Consider the following 17,289-nt stretch of genomic DNA (forward strand, 5'->3'; position numbering starts at 1 on the left):
TCATTTCAAAATGTCATGTTGACATTTGCGTTCTGAACTACGATTTAAATCTGATGAATGTATGAAAAATTGAGTAGGTATGTAATGTATTCTAATAATTAATTTATTCATTAATTATTACTTGAAAGGTTAAAATTATCAAATTTTTATGTTTATATTTAATATAAAACTAACGATCGGTACAAAGAGTGACATTAAGGAAAAGTTATTCTTTGAGAAATTGAAACGTTCCATTAGAGTTGCGCATGTTCACAAGACTTGATGAAGAAATATTAATCTGTTTTTTTTTTTATTATTTCAATTATAGTTAATGGAACGTACGTACTAATATGGAATAAAAAAATATAATTTGATAAATTGATTGAACATGATTTATTTTGTTACAAAGAGGGAATACCTTTTCAATATGTCGTACGGACGGAAGTGCACTCATTCAGATAGTTTGCACAATTTTTTAAATGTAAAGTTACCATTTTCTCTGATAATTAATAAATCAAAAACAAACTGTAGACTAAAATCATTTTTAATCGATCGATTAACTAACAGACTGCAAACACTTCGCACCTCTATTATTGTCAAGGGCGTTGACGTCACTTGTCAGATTGTCGACGTAAACAAACGACGGCAATTTCCGCTATTTATTGTTTATTTTTAAATTAAATTCAAATAATAAACATGTCATCTCACAACGTGAACGTTTGCGACATCACCGACGACGTCAAGGAGGTGTTGAAGAAGTTCCGATTTCAGAAACACACGACTAATTCTGCGCTGATACTGAAGGTACTTTTGAGATAGTTTTTGTTATTTATTTTTTGTTGTACTACTCTAAGAAGGTCTTAGAACGGTTGTATAACTATTCTTTTGTAAGTACAGTAAGTTTTTGGGTGTATTTGTCCGTAATTACCGTAATTGTTCAGGTCTATTGGGCCTGAGTCATTCGACCATATCTTCGTACTTACGTCACTGTTCGTGATATTAAAGTACTTGTACAGGAATTGCTTATTATTTTATTTAGTACAAATGAATCATAGTGAGATTGCAGTTTATTTTGTACCTAGGCTTTGGTTTATTCTGCGTCCATGATTGGTTACTTTGTGGCCTGTATTTTGCATTACAAACTTATATTTATTCACTAATAACTATTTTATAAGTAATCCTACTTATCCTGAGGAATAGAAAAAGTAGTAGTAACAATAAGTTTGACAACTATCTCAATTATTTATACATCTTATGTGCCCATTTCTAACTAAGTAAATAATGTTTGATTGTTGTTATGCCAAGCACAAATATATATCTTGTGTGTATAATAAAGATAACATATTTTATGTCAGTTAGGGAGTGTCAGACTGATACTGACATAAACCCACCATGTTACTTCTTAAGCCCTATATGTACCAGGGCCATAGTAAATGACATGAATAATCCCAGATCTATATAACTACTGAGTATTTACTAACTTTCTTAAAACTGGGGTTTACCTAGCCTTTTCTTAAGTATCTAAGGATTGGCTTCCAGTCTAACTGGATATACTTAGCTGAGTACCAGTGTGCCACATGGAGCGACTGCCTATCTGACCTCCTCAACCCAGTTGCCCAGGCATTCTGATAGCCCTTGGGTAGGCTGAATGTAATAAATACAATACATATTTAAGACCTTGATAGGGAGGAATATATTTTATTTCTGAGTTATAATAACAAGAGAAGTCGTGATAGCCTAGTGGGTAAAGAGCCAACCTCTCGAGTATGAGGGCATGGGTTCGATTCCAGGTCAGGCAAGTACCAATGCAACTTTGCTAAGTTGCCCGGGTAACTGGGTTGAGGTCAGATAGGCTCCTTCTAAAGCACTAGTACTCAGCTGAATCCGGTTTGACTGGAAGCCGACCCCATCATAGTTGGGGAAAAGACTGGATGGATGAATAACAATTAAATAATTAATATAACATTAGTCATGGCTATGTCAAGATATGTTTACTAATATCAAATAGCTAGGCATTGTGGTCTAGCAATGTGTAATCCTTTGTGTCTCTACTTATTGCATATCTATGCTTTTATACTATCTATGTGTACATACTAATGTATTATAATTAGTTTGTTTGTTTGAACAAGCTACTCTCAGGAACTACTCTTCAGATTTAAAAAAATATTTCAGTGTTAGAGAGCCAATTTATCAAGGAAGGCTATTGGCTACTTTTTGCCCAGATTCGTTGAGAAGTTAAACTGCTGGCAGAAGCTAGTTAATATTATAAATGTGAAAGTCTGTATGTATAGATATACAAATGAATATTTGTTGCTCTTTCACGCAAAATCTTTCAAGCTTACATATATGGGAATGATATATAGGCTTTATTTTTATGCATTATGTAAGTAATTCCCTCAGTAAACAGGTGAAACATTAAACAGTAATAACAAACAGCTAGTACAACTGTAATCTGTCCCAATTTCCAGGTGAACAGAGAGAAGCAGACGCTGGAGGTGGACGAGGAGTTGGAGAATGTGGAACTTGAGGATCTGCAGGACACGCTGCCTTCGCATCAGCCACGCTTCATTGTGTACAGGTGAGCACTACCATATTGAGCCTTTGATATATCGCAAGTGTACTCTTATCTAGGGCTGCCATCCGTCCGGGTTTCCCCGGATTTGTCCTCGTTTGGAGGCCGTCCGGGGACCGTCCGGCCGGGGTTTCAAGAAGTGTCCGGGGAAAACCCGGACATTTTTTATAGGGCCATCTTAACCTATGGTGCCTGGGTATGCGAATTACCCGGGCGCCTAATAATGCAGAAGTCGAAGTGTCCCAAAACTCCGCGCTCGCTTCGCTCGCGGCTTCTTTTCTTGACACATTTTTTTTTGCGTTTAGCTACTTTAATATCCCAATATTCAAAAAATTTTGCGCTCGCTTCGCTTGCGGCTTCTTCACTTTGCGGATTTTTTTTATTATACAAGTTTAGGTGCTTTAGTGACCCAAAACTCAAAAATTTTCGCGCTCGCTGCGCTCGCGGCGAGTTCACTTTACAGTTGTTTGTATTTTTCAACATTTTTTTGTCTAACCTGTCAAAAAGGTAACTCCTAGTTTCCATATGTGCTTTCTTAATTATGACCTTCGAAATACATTAAGTCACAATCTTTCAATACTAGGTATGACTAGGTACTACATGAGCTAGAGACGGCCCTGACTTTCATGTAAGGAAGGACCTCATTGAATTTAAGTAATATGGTAATATTAAAAATTAGGTCTTGTTTTGTTAAACAATAAAAAATCGGACTCGTCCGGGGAAAAAATGCGATTTACGCCAAATGTCCGGGTTTTTTTAAATATTTGTCCGGGTTTGGCGAAATTCGAAATGGCATCCCTACTCTTATCTCAACTGTAGCGTTAATATAGTGGTTGCTAGAGCGACTGTAATGCAGGCGGCCTCGGGTTCGATTCCCGGGTCGGACTGAAAAGATTTTTAGATATTAAAAATATTGTAACACTGAAGAATTATACCTCACGCTGTAATATAAACTTACCACAAACAAGCGAATAAATATTTTGAGACCATTTATCAAGGAAGGTTATAGGCAATCTATTTGACAGTTGTTACATTGTGCATTACTCACACGAGTATGGCTCATCCACTTTCGTGAGTGACACCTACACCAGTTTAACAGACACAAGCTTATAAAGTTAAAGCCATATTACAGGCTAAACTAATATGTTTTCAGTTACAAGTTGGAGCACGACGACGGGCGCGTGTCGTTCCCGATGTGCTTCATCTTCTACACGCCGCGGGACGCGCACATGGAGCTGCAGGTATCACTACTCCACTATATCTAATATTTTATATTGCTAAGCTGAAGTTTGTTCGTTTTTTGCTTCAGCTCGCAAATCTCCAGGAACTACGTCTTACGAGACTGAAAATTCGCAAATCTCAGGATTTCAGGATTTGAAAAATTGTTACAGTATTAGATAGGCTACTTCTTATTATACCAGGAACTCAATTTGTCTGCGGACGTTGCGACCGGCGATGTCGCTCCCGTATAGACCTTGTTAGCCATCAGCGCAAGTGCCAAAGCCAAACCACCTGAAACGGATGCAGCTTTAATTATATTTTATAGATGTTATCAGGCCTTAGTAAAAAACTTCTTATTCGGGTGTGCGGAGTAGTTGCCACGGGATACGGGTGAAACCGCTGGCGGGAGATTGAGTAGCTTGATCTTTTGTCCTTGATGTTTTGTCATCCTTATGATTATCGTTGGATAAAGCTCAGTTGCGGAGCATGAGCATGTTTTCAATTTTCAGAATATGATAGTTAGGTACAGAACATCTTCATCGCACTTTCCACCTAAAAATCCCTCAATTACTTAAGATTTTACAAGCAGGCGACAAAAAACAGTAATACTTACGGCATCTTGGAAGAAAGAAACATTTATTATTTGAAATAATATGAGTACCTACAATATATTGTAAGGTTATAGGTATCCAGTTCTAAGCATAAGTACTATTTATTTTCCAGGTAATGTACGCGGGCACGCAGCGGGCGCTGGCGGCCGCAGTAGGAGCCCCTCGTCTACTAGAAGTGCGGGAGATCGACGAGCTCACCGCCGACTGGCTGCAGGAGAAACTCAAGAAATAAACACAAGTGCACACGAAATTACACCTTATGTCCTTGTGGTGGTGAGTCAAAGTCGTATGCAGATGTTTTTTGGTATACAGTAAGTAATCATTTGCTGAATTTTGAGTCAACTTTTTTTATGTACAATCGGCAGCATAATTCTGTGGAACACAATAAAAATTATACAATTTTTTAAACTGTAAAATCTGTGTTCATCGACTTCAGTAATTCTCTGCTGTTCAAATTATTTGTTGATCAGTCGTTAAAGTGGTAATTTTAGTTTTTTTTTTGTGTATTCATGGAATTTTGTTACTGATAGTACTAAGTAATAGTAATTTTGATAATAAAACTTGATTTAACTGTCCATATTTTTGTCTCTTTCTATCAAGTCAAAAATGCTATTTAAGAGAAAGGGACCTTCATTTGAGAATAATATAAGATTTTATTAATAAGGGATGTATGTTTTATATTAAATATCAATGTGAGTCCTCGTAGCATTCCTAAAACTAAATGTATTATTATATTATAATCAAACTGCCATTTTGTGTAGTGATTAAAGCCAATTTTCACCATTATTCGCTAAATTAAATTATATCTATACTCCATTTGATTAGGCACTACTAAAGGTAAACATTCTTGATAGGACGTTACACAAATACATATTAAACAAATATATAGTTATCGGCACGGATATTGAGCTCTTGGCGGAAGAGTGGGGATCGCTTTGCGCACTGTACACTTAAGGCAATAAACCAATAAATCACTTCTGTGCAGGTGAAGGTCAGGGCTCAATATCCTGCCGATGATTATACTACTGCTTAAAATAATGATTCACTTTATTAAGTAAGTATGTCTCTACCAGACCTCGGGACTAGAGATACCCGAATTTTTGGGAGGCGAACGTTGTGCCGAAGCCAACACGCTGAAGCCCTTTTGAGACAACTTTAATGAAATGGTGACACAAAACCGACGATTATCCCTGTATACACTATAGAAATGTACCCAAGGACAATCCCCGGTTCTGTGCTAAACTATTGCTAACTATGGGCAATTATAACTATGGATGAAAACTACTTGGGCTATTGTGATGGGAAGACTAAGTAAGCATTATTATTGTATTTACGTTTTTTATTTTACAACTGAGTTTTTATCAAAAAGTCTTATCAATACTGTTTATCTTTAGTTAAGTGTCTTCTCAAATGTATAGTTTTTCCTCGTTTAAGTTAATTTGATCTTGTTCAGATTTCATCATGACAAGACTGTCTTGCCATATAACTGAAGAGTGTTTGACTATTTCCAATAATATTCATATTTAAATGTTAGTCAAATACTCTATTTTTTTTTTGTAAAATAATAATTTTATTAAAACTTCACAGGGTGGGCTATTGTCATAATAGTCTCATTGTTTACTCAAAAATATATAATTTAATATTTGACGGTAATTTGCAACATTTAACTATAACGATAACCGAATCATTAGCAGTTGTCAAATCATCAATTTGCTCAATTGTCATCCTCCGAGCCTTTTTCCCAACTATGTTGGGGTCAGCTTCCAGTCTACCCGGATGCAGCTGAGTACCAGTGTGCCACAAGGAGCGACTGTCTATCTGACCTCCTCAACCCAGTTACCCGGGCAACTTTATGCTTTGGTTGTCATTATAGTTAAATGGTGCAACTCACTCTAAGTCACCCATATTTTTTTTCACTTAACATCAGTAATATGTGTAACTATAATTTTTATACACCATTTGTAACGTATATTAAGCCAAAGGTATATAAAAAAAAAGTAATATTATAATCTATACTAATATAGTAAAGAAACTTTTTTTGTTTGTTTGTTAGTTTGTGCCCTAAAAGCTCGGAAACTACTGAACTGATTTGAAAAATTACACAATTCATTTGTGTGACATAAGCTATATGTTTTACCCGAGTACGGGCAGTAGTTCGCGGGTGAAACCGCGGGAAAACAGCTAGTTAATAATATATAGGAAGTAAGTATTTAGTTTAGACGTGTGTTAGTATTTGTAGATGGCAACGTTAGTACTAAGTAACCAGTAAATGGAGTAATTATGAAGTACAGTCAAATGCAAAAATATGTAGCTTCTGCCGAAAGCGAATTTTACTTTACTTTTCCATTCGCAAGTTCATACTTTACCATTATTGTGGCGTTATTTACGACCGTTTCCAATATTCTATCGCTAATGTAAATCAATAGATAGATAATATATAATGAACAGCAGTCGTGTTTAATATCAAAACCGTATACCTATAACTAATTGTACTAAGTAATTAACAAAAGCCTTCTTTATAATTAAGAAGAGACGAGTACATAAACAAAAAAAAAATAAAACATAAGAAGGGTACCATATTTTTTTGTGTATTACATCTTTTTCACGTGACTGTACATGTAGGTAACTCCACTTTGAATGCGCACAATTTTACTCCTAAAGTCAGTAGCATACGGTGCCCGCATGCGGGACTTTAAAAGTACATTTTAGAAGAGAACTGCTGACCGCACATACCATCTGAGGACGACTGCACGTGCTGCTGCCGCTTCGATCCAAAAGGGTTTTCGTATAAACACATACAAATCAGTAGTGCAGCTACGATACCTGCGGTCGTCTGCTCACTTCCAAAACGTACTTTAATGCTATTGGATTGTCTTATTATATTCTGCTATTGACGTGTAAACCTGTATTAAGTAGATATTTTTGTAAGAAAAGTATTTGTGATCTTGCAGTATTTTTATGCAGGCGAGCACTGAAACATCATATTTCCATATTTTAGTTAAAATAGTAATTAATAGCCATGTATGTATTTATAATGCATTTTTACAACACTTTACCCAAATAAGCAAATTGCATGTCGTTTTCGTGTATAAAAGATATATATTTTCGTGCATGTGCAACTAAATTATATTTTAAGTGTCTGAGTATACATTTTAAAGTACGTATGTATTTAAAATTAATTGTTAGAAAAAAAACTTCTCGAATTATGAAAGTATTTTATTTTTGGCTTTTTTAAACAAACAAGAATTATTTAGTTCTGCTGCGCAGACTTTTTATTTAAATTAAATGTCAACAATATTTCTTTGATAATGTCTCATTAATGTCATAAATGTGGTTCAATCTTTTTAACCGACTTCCCAAAAAGGAGGAGGTAATCAATTCCAATGTTTTTGTTTTTAATAAATCGGCAAGTTATACATATACAAAAGTGGTGAAATACCTACTTTACTGCATTTACACAATTTACAATATTTTACAAATAAGTAACGATTGTAAAATAAGACAGAAAACAGTGATTTTGAATGCATTTATATTATTTTGTAATGTTTGTATAAAAAGACATTGTATTAAGGAAGGGGTCTACACACCAAAGCCGCTGACCCGGCGGCACAGCCCGGCGGCTTAGTGCCGGCGGGTTAACCCGGCGGCTTCAGAATGTCCAAGCCGAACGACTTTGCCGGCGGCACGACTGCCGCGGCATGTGGTGTTCTAGTAATTGTCAAATTCTCTATGAAAGCCGGCGGGCAACTGACTGAGTGAATGGAGAGGGATGCCGCCGGCTTGCCCGCGCGGGCGCAAGCCGGCGGCATGATTGTACAAAATACGGCCGGCGGGTTGGGCCGCCGGCGTCAGCGGCTTTGGTGTGTAGACACCTTTAAATTATATTATTGGTACGAAAACACGTCTGTTATTTGCCCTTTTTAGCCTATAAAGGATTAAAGAAAGAAGTATTTATTGTTTTGACATTTCAAAACGATTTTTTGACAAAGTGGGTCACACCTAACGTTGGCTAACTGTACATTATTTACACACAAGTATGTGTTACTCGTTTTCGGAAGGCTCCCTGCCTATGACGGATAAAAATTAGTGACCGATTTCTTTAAGAGAAAAATAGAAAATACTGATAGCAATCTGTCCTCCAGTCTGACGTGGGTAAAAAAATGAAACACTTCATTAACAAAAACAACAAAATCTATTAAAAATTAAACTTCTTCCCCATATATTTGGCAGTGGGTGTCGGACAGTCGGCCAGACACACTCCCTGCGCCGCCATGTCGCTGTAGTGCAGCTCCGACAGCAGCTCGTAGCCGCACTTGGCAGCCAGCGCCTGCGAGGCCGACGCTGTGAACACCGTCGCCGTGGCAGTGATGCCTAGCGCTTTAGCGAGAGGCTCCCTGGAACATGGTAAAGGGCTCTGTTTAACCATCATCTGCCCAGCCTTTTGCCAACTATGTTGGGGTCGGCTTCCAGTCTAATCGGATGCAGCTGAGTACCGTTATGCCACAAGGAGCGACTGCCTATCTGACCTCCCCAACCCAGTTACCCCCGGGCAACCCAATACCTAGGTACCCCTTGGTTAGACTGGTGTCAGACTTACTGGCTTCTGAAATGGCCTAAGCTGCTGGTAGACGCTTCTCATGACCAAAAACCTAAAGTTTGCAATTCAACGCACCAATGCTGCCAGCCTCTTGGGCACACGCTCCCAGTCGATGGCGGCAGGGAGATTTTTTCGAACTTTAGAAGAAATTAATGACGCAAGATGGCAATTTAAGGAACTCCATTTACACTCTTAAGGTCAATCCTGTATCAACTCACCGTGCCTCAAAGAGCCTGGCGCCGATATTCTGTCCCCTGTGCTCGGGCAACACAGTCAGGCCACTGGACGTGAGGTATTGGTCCACGCCGTAGTGCTCAAACACGTTGCACATCTCCTCAGCCGCTATCAGGGTTCGGAGGAGCTTCTTCCACGACTCGCCTTGGATCTAGAGTGGAAACATATATACACAAATATTCAGATGCAGCAAAGGTATACACTATTACTGGGCTGCGGGATTGTTCGAAAAGAAAAGGCCTACGAAGGAACACGATGGATTTTTAGTCAGTAAAAGTCTGACACTCCCACACCGCTGCTGACCCACAGCGGGATAAGGCGTATCTTTCAATAGAGAAGATGGCTGGAGTGTACCAGTAGGGACTAGAGTCTGCTAATTTTACTTAACCGTCAAATCCGTAGCGGACCCCAATCGGGGTCTAAACATCAATGTCACCGTAAGCTCGGTTTAGACCCCAATCGGGGTCTGCGAATCAGTCATACACTTTCCTAATTATTTACGCTCATATTTATTTTCTTTCCAATCAAACCGCATTTGTGAGTACTAAATAAATTTAAATTATTTTTACGCATTCAAACCTTTCATATGTAGCATCCCGTTAGAAATATACCTTTTTAAAATCCAATCGTAATTACCGGGAATTCTGATCGAACTCGCCATGTTTGTTTACATTAGTTGTTTTTTTTTAAATTTGAAGACGCATAGACAAGATGGCGACGGTGATAGAAGTTTTGCATCGAATGATCCGATTCGTTAAAATAAAGAATCGATTTAATAATTTTATATTATTTGATATTATACTATTACTAAATTGCACTTTTGTATACTTACCATAATCTGAAAATAAATTAGGAAAAGTAAAATGACTTAATTTATTTTGAAAAAAAATGCTAGAAAATCAGTGGTAGTAAATACGTTGTAGCGGGAATAAAAAAAATCTTCGGTTTTTAGGGTTTCTGAAGTCGGCAAATGAAGACTGGACCTAATAACAAACATGGGGAATATACCCTTTCCACCAAAAACAAACATCCAAATTGAGATCCACCTCCTTTTTTGGGATTCGGTTAAAAATATTTGGTAACTTTAAAATCAATCAGTTTTATTGTTTCTCAACATCAAATAAGTACATGACTTTGGTAGTTACAAATTGCATTATATTTCAGAACGCCAGGCTTACCCTCCGCCGAAACAAAAATCTTAGAATTGTTGAGAAATAATATAAGAATAAATTAAAATTCCGTAATAGGTAATAAAATTCAATTAAAGTTAAAAATTATTACGAATGACGCAACACCAAAATAAATAATACATATAAAAATTTAATGCTAAAAACTTTCATAAAACTTAAATATCTTTTTTCTTAACAACAAAAACAAATTGAACCTATAATTTAAAATTAATAAATAAAATTGAAATAAGTTGCTATTAAAAAAAATATATAAAATTGGTATTCGATTATTTATAATAAATATCCGATTTAGGTATCGAATGCACACCGCTGATTGAAAAAAAAAACTCTATTCCAAACTCTAGTCTATGACTTTGATCTTGTAAATTGTTCATTTTTATTGTGTATTTTAAGTGCTGATTTTTTAGTTATGAATCATAAATAAGTGCACGAAATGAGTTGCAACGGATTGAAAATGTTATAAAATATGACGTTTGTGTTGTGTTTGAGAAAGTGATGCGATTATTTATTGGTAAGTTTTCACCAAATTTGAAATGCCTAACTTTTCGATAGACTTAAAAACACCGTAATTATTATCTTTTTCCCCCATTTGACCTTCGTACGTTGTTGTCAAATAAGTGAGCTCTAAAGTTAGTTAAAATACTTCTGATCAGGCATTACGGACTTAGAATTCATTTGTTGAAAGTTAGTACAAATTTTTGACGTCCATGTCGCGATTCAAAATATCCCGCCGAATCAACGGTAAAGTCATATGTCAAATAAAACCTTGTCGAGCAGAGGGGTTAAGCATTATACGATTAATATCCAACTGAGATCCAATCACGACCCAATTACGATTGAAGCGTATGTGGCATTCCGCTATTTTTTCTTTGAAGGATACTTTATTATCCTTTTTAGTAAATGATGACTGTGAAATATTATTATCATAGCTACCTATGTACTTAATGTACTAAATGATTTTGGAAAATCACTGAATTTTATCAATACATAATATCTAAATCTAAAGTACCTAGCCTTGTCCGAAGTATAAATATTACCTAGGTAGGTACCTACTGATACGGAAACAGGTGATCATTAAGGCCGGCAGCACACATCCGGTTTCCGGATACGGTTTCCTGATCAGGAATTAAGATTCGGGATTCCGTGTCACTAGCGCACACATTCGGTTTTTTTCATTCGGAATTTACATGGCCAGTACGTAAAGAGGAACTATATTGAAGGTACGACATTATGGACTATGACGAATTGATTGCTGTTGCACTTTTACTGGCACTAAACAAGAAAAAGAGGAAACGACGTTACTGGGTACACCCGTCGAATGCTCAAAGATTATCCGAAAGTCAATTCTATGTTAAAACAGCTAAATTACGAGCATACCCAGAAGAATTATTTATTAAGTATTATAGAAAGTCCATTAAATCCTTTGATGAACTTCATAAATGTCTTTACTAACAATAATGGATTGTATTATCTGAGTAAAAACTGATTATTATTATTATAAAGGTTATAGATATGAGATAAATAAAAAAAAACTCATTATTTTTGGGTGTTTATTTAGGTATGTGAATATGTGTACGTTTGTTAATTGTTCAATAAACAGGTTTTCTTAAAATAATATTTAATACAAGAATAAAAACATATATAAAAAGCCAGTCACAGGCGGGCTCTGAATGCTCTGATACACGTCCATTCGGAACAGGGCTACCTTGATTCAGAATGAAAATTTCCGTATGTGTGCGGCGGTCAAACCAAATTGTTCGCGAGCGCTGCGTTCGGAATGACGTCATCAGGTTTTATTCCGTTCTGAGTACCCGAACGCACGGAGAAAATTTTAAACCGAATGTCAGGTTTTTTTCCGTCCGGAAAAAGTAAGAACGTGTGCGCTCTTGTGAACATTTTGTATGAAAAAAGAGCATTCCGGTTTCCGAATCAGGATTCCTGATCAGGAATCCGGGTCAGGAAACCGGATGTGTGCTGCCGGCCTAATAGATAGGTTCAGGTAAATAAGTAGGTATATAGGAGGTAAAGTAGATAGTAAATAGATATATATATCGCATCTATCTAGATAAAAGTAACTGTGCTGATAAAGTATTCAAGTGCAATCATTATTATTTTATTCGTACTGTTTTCAAGTTCAAAAGAATATGTTACAAATAGACCTAGAATCTTTCGAAACGTCAAGCTAGTTTCACGAGTCCAAGGAGTTGCTCTAAGATTGGGCCTCATGGAGAAGCATCGACAAGAAAACCCATAGACATTTACTCAAAATCAAAAGTTTTAAAATAGATAATTAGGTACTTAAGCCGGTCTTAATACCTATAGTTACTTAGGTTAGTTAATGCTTATTACTCTGATTAGGTACATATATTGTTATGAAATAGTTTATCTTTAAAATAATCCTTGATTGATAGCTGAAATACTTAATCAATAACTAACCTACAAACTTAGTTTTTTTTTTGCTTTTTAGAGTTTTTGTCTTCACTTATCATTCTCCTATCAGTATGATACGATCATTGAGTAATGTCGTCTGATATGAAAAGTCAAGTTTTCCTCAAGATGGCAACCAAAGATAATTCCGAGGTGTTTACATTCATATTTTGAGAGCGATAAGAATTGAACTTCGTCCCTTGGATCCGGGCACTGATATTTAATGATATACGTAAAAAAAATATTATTTTCATCCCACCATCTCGGAAAGAGTAGTTTTACCCTTTGATATCTGAGCGCAAAAGTCGTTTTTTAATGAAATGAAATGTTAATAAGTTAAAAATGTTGTTAATGTTAATGGCTAGGACCCACCTTATCAAAATCCTCTTCCTCATCATCCTTACTCTTCACAATGACTATGTTGAACCCCACCAGGTCTTTGGGCTGTCCATCCAACTCTGTGAAGCACGCCAGGCTCGTGTTCCCAGATACATAGGCCTCCCAGTTCGCTCTGATCGTTGCTATGGATACCGGGTCATCGTTTATTCCTGAAATACGAAATAGTAGGATATGAATCTACATTCACGTATCATATTATCTTCATTCTAAACTAGCGATCCGCTCTGGCTTCGCACGGGATAACAGTGATGATGTCCTTCTAGCCGATTATCGGCTATGGCGGCTGTTCTCTCATGTAAAGAAATTAGCCAGCTGCGCAGGACATATTATAGTGCACAAGCATTTACGCAGACACAGGTGCACTCACTATTCCTTCACTGTCATGGTCCGATGGGACAGGAAATTAGACACGACCGGACAGAGATCAGGCGCAGAACCGACATTTACGTGCTCTCCGATGCACGGGTGTAACAAACACCAACTTCCAGACTGCGGGCTGCTTAGTGTTTTTTTTTAATCCAAACTCGGTCTGTCCCGGGAGTCGAATCCGAGTATATTCATATAACATCGGCTAAACCAACTAATAATATAGAGATAAGTATATATGTTGTTATCGAATGAGCTGCAAGTTGGTTCATCTAACAAGTCTAGGCTACACTAGGTCAGAGTTATCTCAAACGACGGCCTCTAAGAAGAATTGTTACAACGACTGCTACTGAGTAGCATTCAGGGAAGCAGGTATAATTATCGGCAAGGATATTGAGTCCTGAACTTCACAACTTTATTGCCATAAGTGTACGGTGCGCAAAGCGATCCCCACGCTTCCGCCGAGAGCTCATTATCCATGCCGATAACTCTAAGTACTTAATGAATTTCTTACCTAATATAGCACAAAGCGGTTCGTCTCTTAGAAACGTCTCCTGCATCATATCCAAACATATTTTTCTTGTGCTCTCATCCATGTCTCTTATTTGATACCTGAAAACAAAAGAAAAATTAATAGTTTAAAAAACTAAAAAACACTCTAATCATGTATTGTCATCAGAACTTAGCGCGTGTGCAAAATTCTATCCTAATCGAAGACCGGGAAGTGTCAAACTAAGATTCTTATATTTTCTTACATACAAGTAAAGCTAATACAAACGTGTTAACAAATATCTTGCTTCTTTAATAGCTAGCTAAATGTAGATATTCTTAACCGACTTCCCAAAAAGAGGAGGTTATCAATTTAGAATGATTGTAATTTTTTCACAAAAGCGGGTGAGCCATACTACATTTTGGAACAAGTTCACGCCTTCCTATATAAAATGAGCTATTGTTTTTTTTTTCAAATAGGATCAGCTCTTGATGAGCAAGTTTTATCAAACTCTTCAGCTTCATAACGTGAAATATACCACTTAAAATATGACTAAATCCCTTTACCTTTAAAGTTAATAAGTATTAAATACATTACATTTGTGCCGGCTTGCCGTCTCTCTCGCGGCCCTTGAACCGGCTCCACACTTGCCCGATGGGCACGCTCGCTGGTCGGACGAACGGCATCTATAAAGTGTAACAATTGAATATAATCACGTTTAGTAAGGGGATTCATTGAACTATTTGTGTTTCATTTAACACTGGGCCATTTGGTTCTGAAGACAATTGACACATAATAAAATAGGCTGCTGTCTGTTCGAAGTAACGCAAAAACTTATGAAATTATTTTCATATGATTTTCATCAAAAGGAATTGGGATGCTTGTATGTATATACTCGTGGAAGTTTTATTTTTGTTTACTTTTTGGGTGTCTATAAGGTCGCTTTTTAAGAGAGGAGAACTTGAGGCAAACGGAAAATGAGATGCCAGTTTACCTCTTAAGGTTCAAAATTTCTCGAGTTGTGATTCTATAACGTCTACCTTTTAAAGGAAATCAACTTGAACTGCAAGTGCGCACAGTCATCTAGGTGTTAAGTAATATAACGAGTCGGCTTGCCGGTCAATGCGCACGCTATGTCACAACTACGTGACAACAATATCTTGCGAGATGCACTTGTCCATAAGGACGGATATATATCTTCGATAAGACCAAAATTGTATCATTTGTTACTGTTTGCTAGAGCGAGTACTCCAGAAGATACATTTGTGTTCGCGGCTACGGGATTGGTCGCGCGAGTTACCGCGCCGATGGTTCATTAAGGGCTTCAGAAGGGGTTAAGAAGGGGTAAGAGTCTGACACTCCCTCACGCTGCACCCACAACGGGAAAAGTCATTTGGTGATTTCCCATTAAAATAAATACACTTGTGTGCTTCACAGTGCTGCACACCGGGGGAATATGCATTTGTTTCTTTTTGCTTCTGGTCTATCACCCAAATAATGTCCATCCTCCGAGCCTTTTCCCAAACTATGTTGGGGTCGGCTTCCAGTCTAACCGGATTCAGCTGAGTACCAGTGCTTTACAAGAAGCGACTGCCTATCTGACCTCCTCAACCTAGTTACCCGGGCAACCCGATACCCCTTGGTTAGACTGGTGTCAAACTTACTGGCTTCCGACTACCCGTAATGACTGCCAAGGATGTTCAATGACAGCCGGGACCTACAGTTTAACGTGCCATCCGAAACACAGTCAATGGTGTCTAGGATATACTTAGAAAGTACATACAAACTTAGAAAAGTTGCATTGGTACTTGTCTGACCTGCGCCCTCGTACTCGAGAGGTTGGTTCTTTGCCCACTAGGCCACCACGACTTTTCCCAAATAATAACGCGTGAATATACTTCTGAAGACCTTGTGTCTTGTAGTCTTTGACGGTTGACATGAAACAGATACATAGCGTAAGCCTATATAGCTCTCAAGTGGTATCATTAGAGAGGCAAAATATGGGTTAAGACATCTAGAGAGCAGATGGTTTCATGAACTAGTTTAGGCTAATTCCCATAGTTTTACAACAGATCTACTACAAATTAACACCAGTTCAAAATATGCAGAAATCCGCCCCAATGACGACCTACAGAGTGATTCTCTATGTACTTAATGCTTGCCTAGCCTTTTCCCAACTACGTTGGGGTCGGCTTCCAGTCTAACCGGATGCGGCTGAGTACCAGTGTGCCACAAGGAGCGACTGTTTATCTGACCTTCTCATCCTAGTTACTCAGGCAACCGAAAGCTGCCAAATAATTTAAATGATTTTCTAGTATTTTTGTCCTACTAATGGTTATTGACAAAAACGATCAAAAATACACAAAACTTCAATTTCCTTATCGTTGTTTTGAGTCATAAAATTACTTCTGTTTTGTTTGTATGAGCCATAATGTAACTTGGACAGTGAAGTTTTTTGTCCACTGTGTTTCTCGCGGTTCCTTATAAAAAATGTCATCGGTTTTCCCGCGCCTGCACTTTGTACATCTGGATAACAAAATATTTTAAACCTATCTCAATAATGTATTAATTCTGTATAGATAAAAGAATGCAGTACATTATTTTGTATAAATTCAATAAATCACACTTTAATATTATTTTTATAAACTTAAAAATAAACTCATATCATCTATGCATATAGTTTTTTTTTTTTGTAAATAAAGAACATAGGTATCCTTAAAAATTACAGTTCAATAAATAATTAATTTAAAAACACATTTCATACCTTTGAAAAACTTCTAAACACAACACAACAAAACACACAAACACTAAAAGAACCGGCAAAATTAACAACTATTATCAGAACACTATTACATATTATTATTTACTTACATTATTAATTCGTATATGTGCTGACTATGACAGCTCAACCACGTGACTGCAAGCTACAACACTCCCAAACAACAGAACTAGCCATCACCAACTATTAACACAACTAAAACTATCGAAAACCAACCTTATGCTAACGAAATAAGAGTTATGTTAACAGCATGATTAAGATTGTAAAAATGGATGTAAATATATCGTGTGTTTGCATGTGTGCGTGGCGGTGCGTTTCCATTGTAGACAGATGATTCATAATTTATGCTAATAGATTTGACATAGTTTTACTTGTTTTGCGTTTGTTGTTTTTGTTCGGTAGCTGTGAGTACGGCTTTTGAACT

The 17,289-nt window shown here is 37.0% G+C and overlaps 2 protein-coding genes across 4 annotated transcripts; one reads left to right on the plus strand and one right to left on the minus strand.

The window, feature by feature from the left end:
* Positions 1 to 571: 571 nt before the first annotated feature.
* Positions 572 to 5,937, plus strand: LOC110378068 (glia maturation factor beta). The gene is made up of 4 exons (XM_049851461.2): positions 572 to 783; positions 2,448 to 2,557; positions 3,705 to 3,792; positions 4,496 to 5,937. The coding sequence occupies exons 1-4, from the start codon at positions 676 to 678 to the stop codon at positions 4,613 to 4,615; spliced, it is 426 nt and encodes a 141-aa protein (XP_049707418.1). The 5' UTR covers positions 572 to 675; the 3' UTR covers positions 4,616 to 5,937.
* Positions 5,938 to 8,556: 2,619 nt separating this feature from the next.
* Positions 8,557 to 17,021, minus strand: LOC110378079 (uncharacterized). Of its 3 annotated transcripts, none has more exons than XM_021337186.3 (6): positions 16,958 to 17,021; positions 14,684 to 14,772; positions 14,111 to 14,208; positions 13,204 to 13,379; positions 9,199 to 9,365; positions 8,557 to 8,777 (listed from the first exon to the last, which is right to left on the minus strand). In XM_021337186.3, the coding sequence occupies exons 2-6, from the start codon at positions 14,770 to 14,772 to the stop codon at positions 8,579 to 8,581; spliced, it is 729 nt and encodes a 242-aa protein (XP_021192861.3). In that variant the 5' UTR covers positions 16,958 to 17,021; the 3' UTR covers positions 8,557 to 8,578. The 3 variants fall into 3 exon arrangements, with proteins under 3 accessions (XP_021192861.3, XP_021192862.3, XP_049707391.2); XM_021337187.3 differs by having other exon boundaries at positions 16,851 to 16,998; XM_049851434.2 differs by lacking the exon at positions 16,958 to 17,021 and adding an exon at positions 15,904 to 16,053.
* Positions 17,022 to 17,289: the final 268 nt, after the last annotated feature.

This window comes from Helicoverpa armigera, chromosome 29 (assembly GCF_030705265.1).
Source record: "Helicoverpa armigera isolate CAAS_96S chromosome 29, ASM3070526v1, whole genome shotgun sequence".
NCBI classification, from domain to species: Eukaryota; Metazoa; Arthropoda; class Insecta; order Lepidoptera; family Noctuidae; genus Helicoverpa; species Helicoverpa armigera.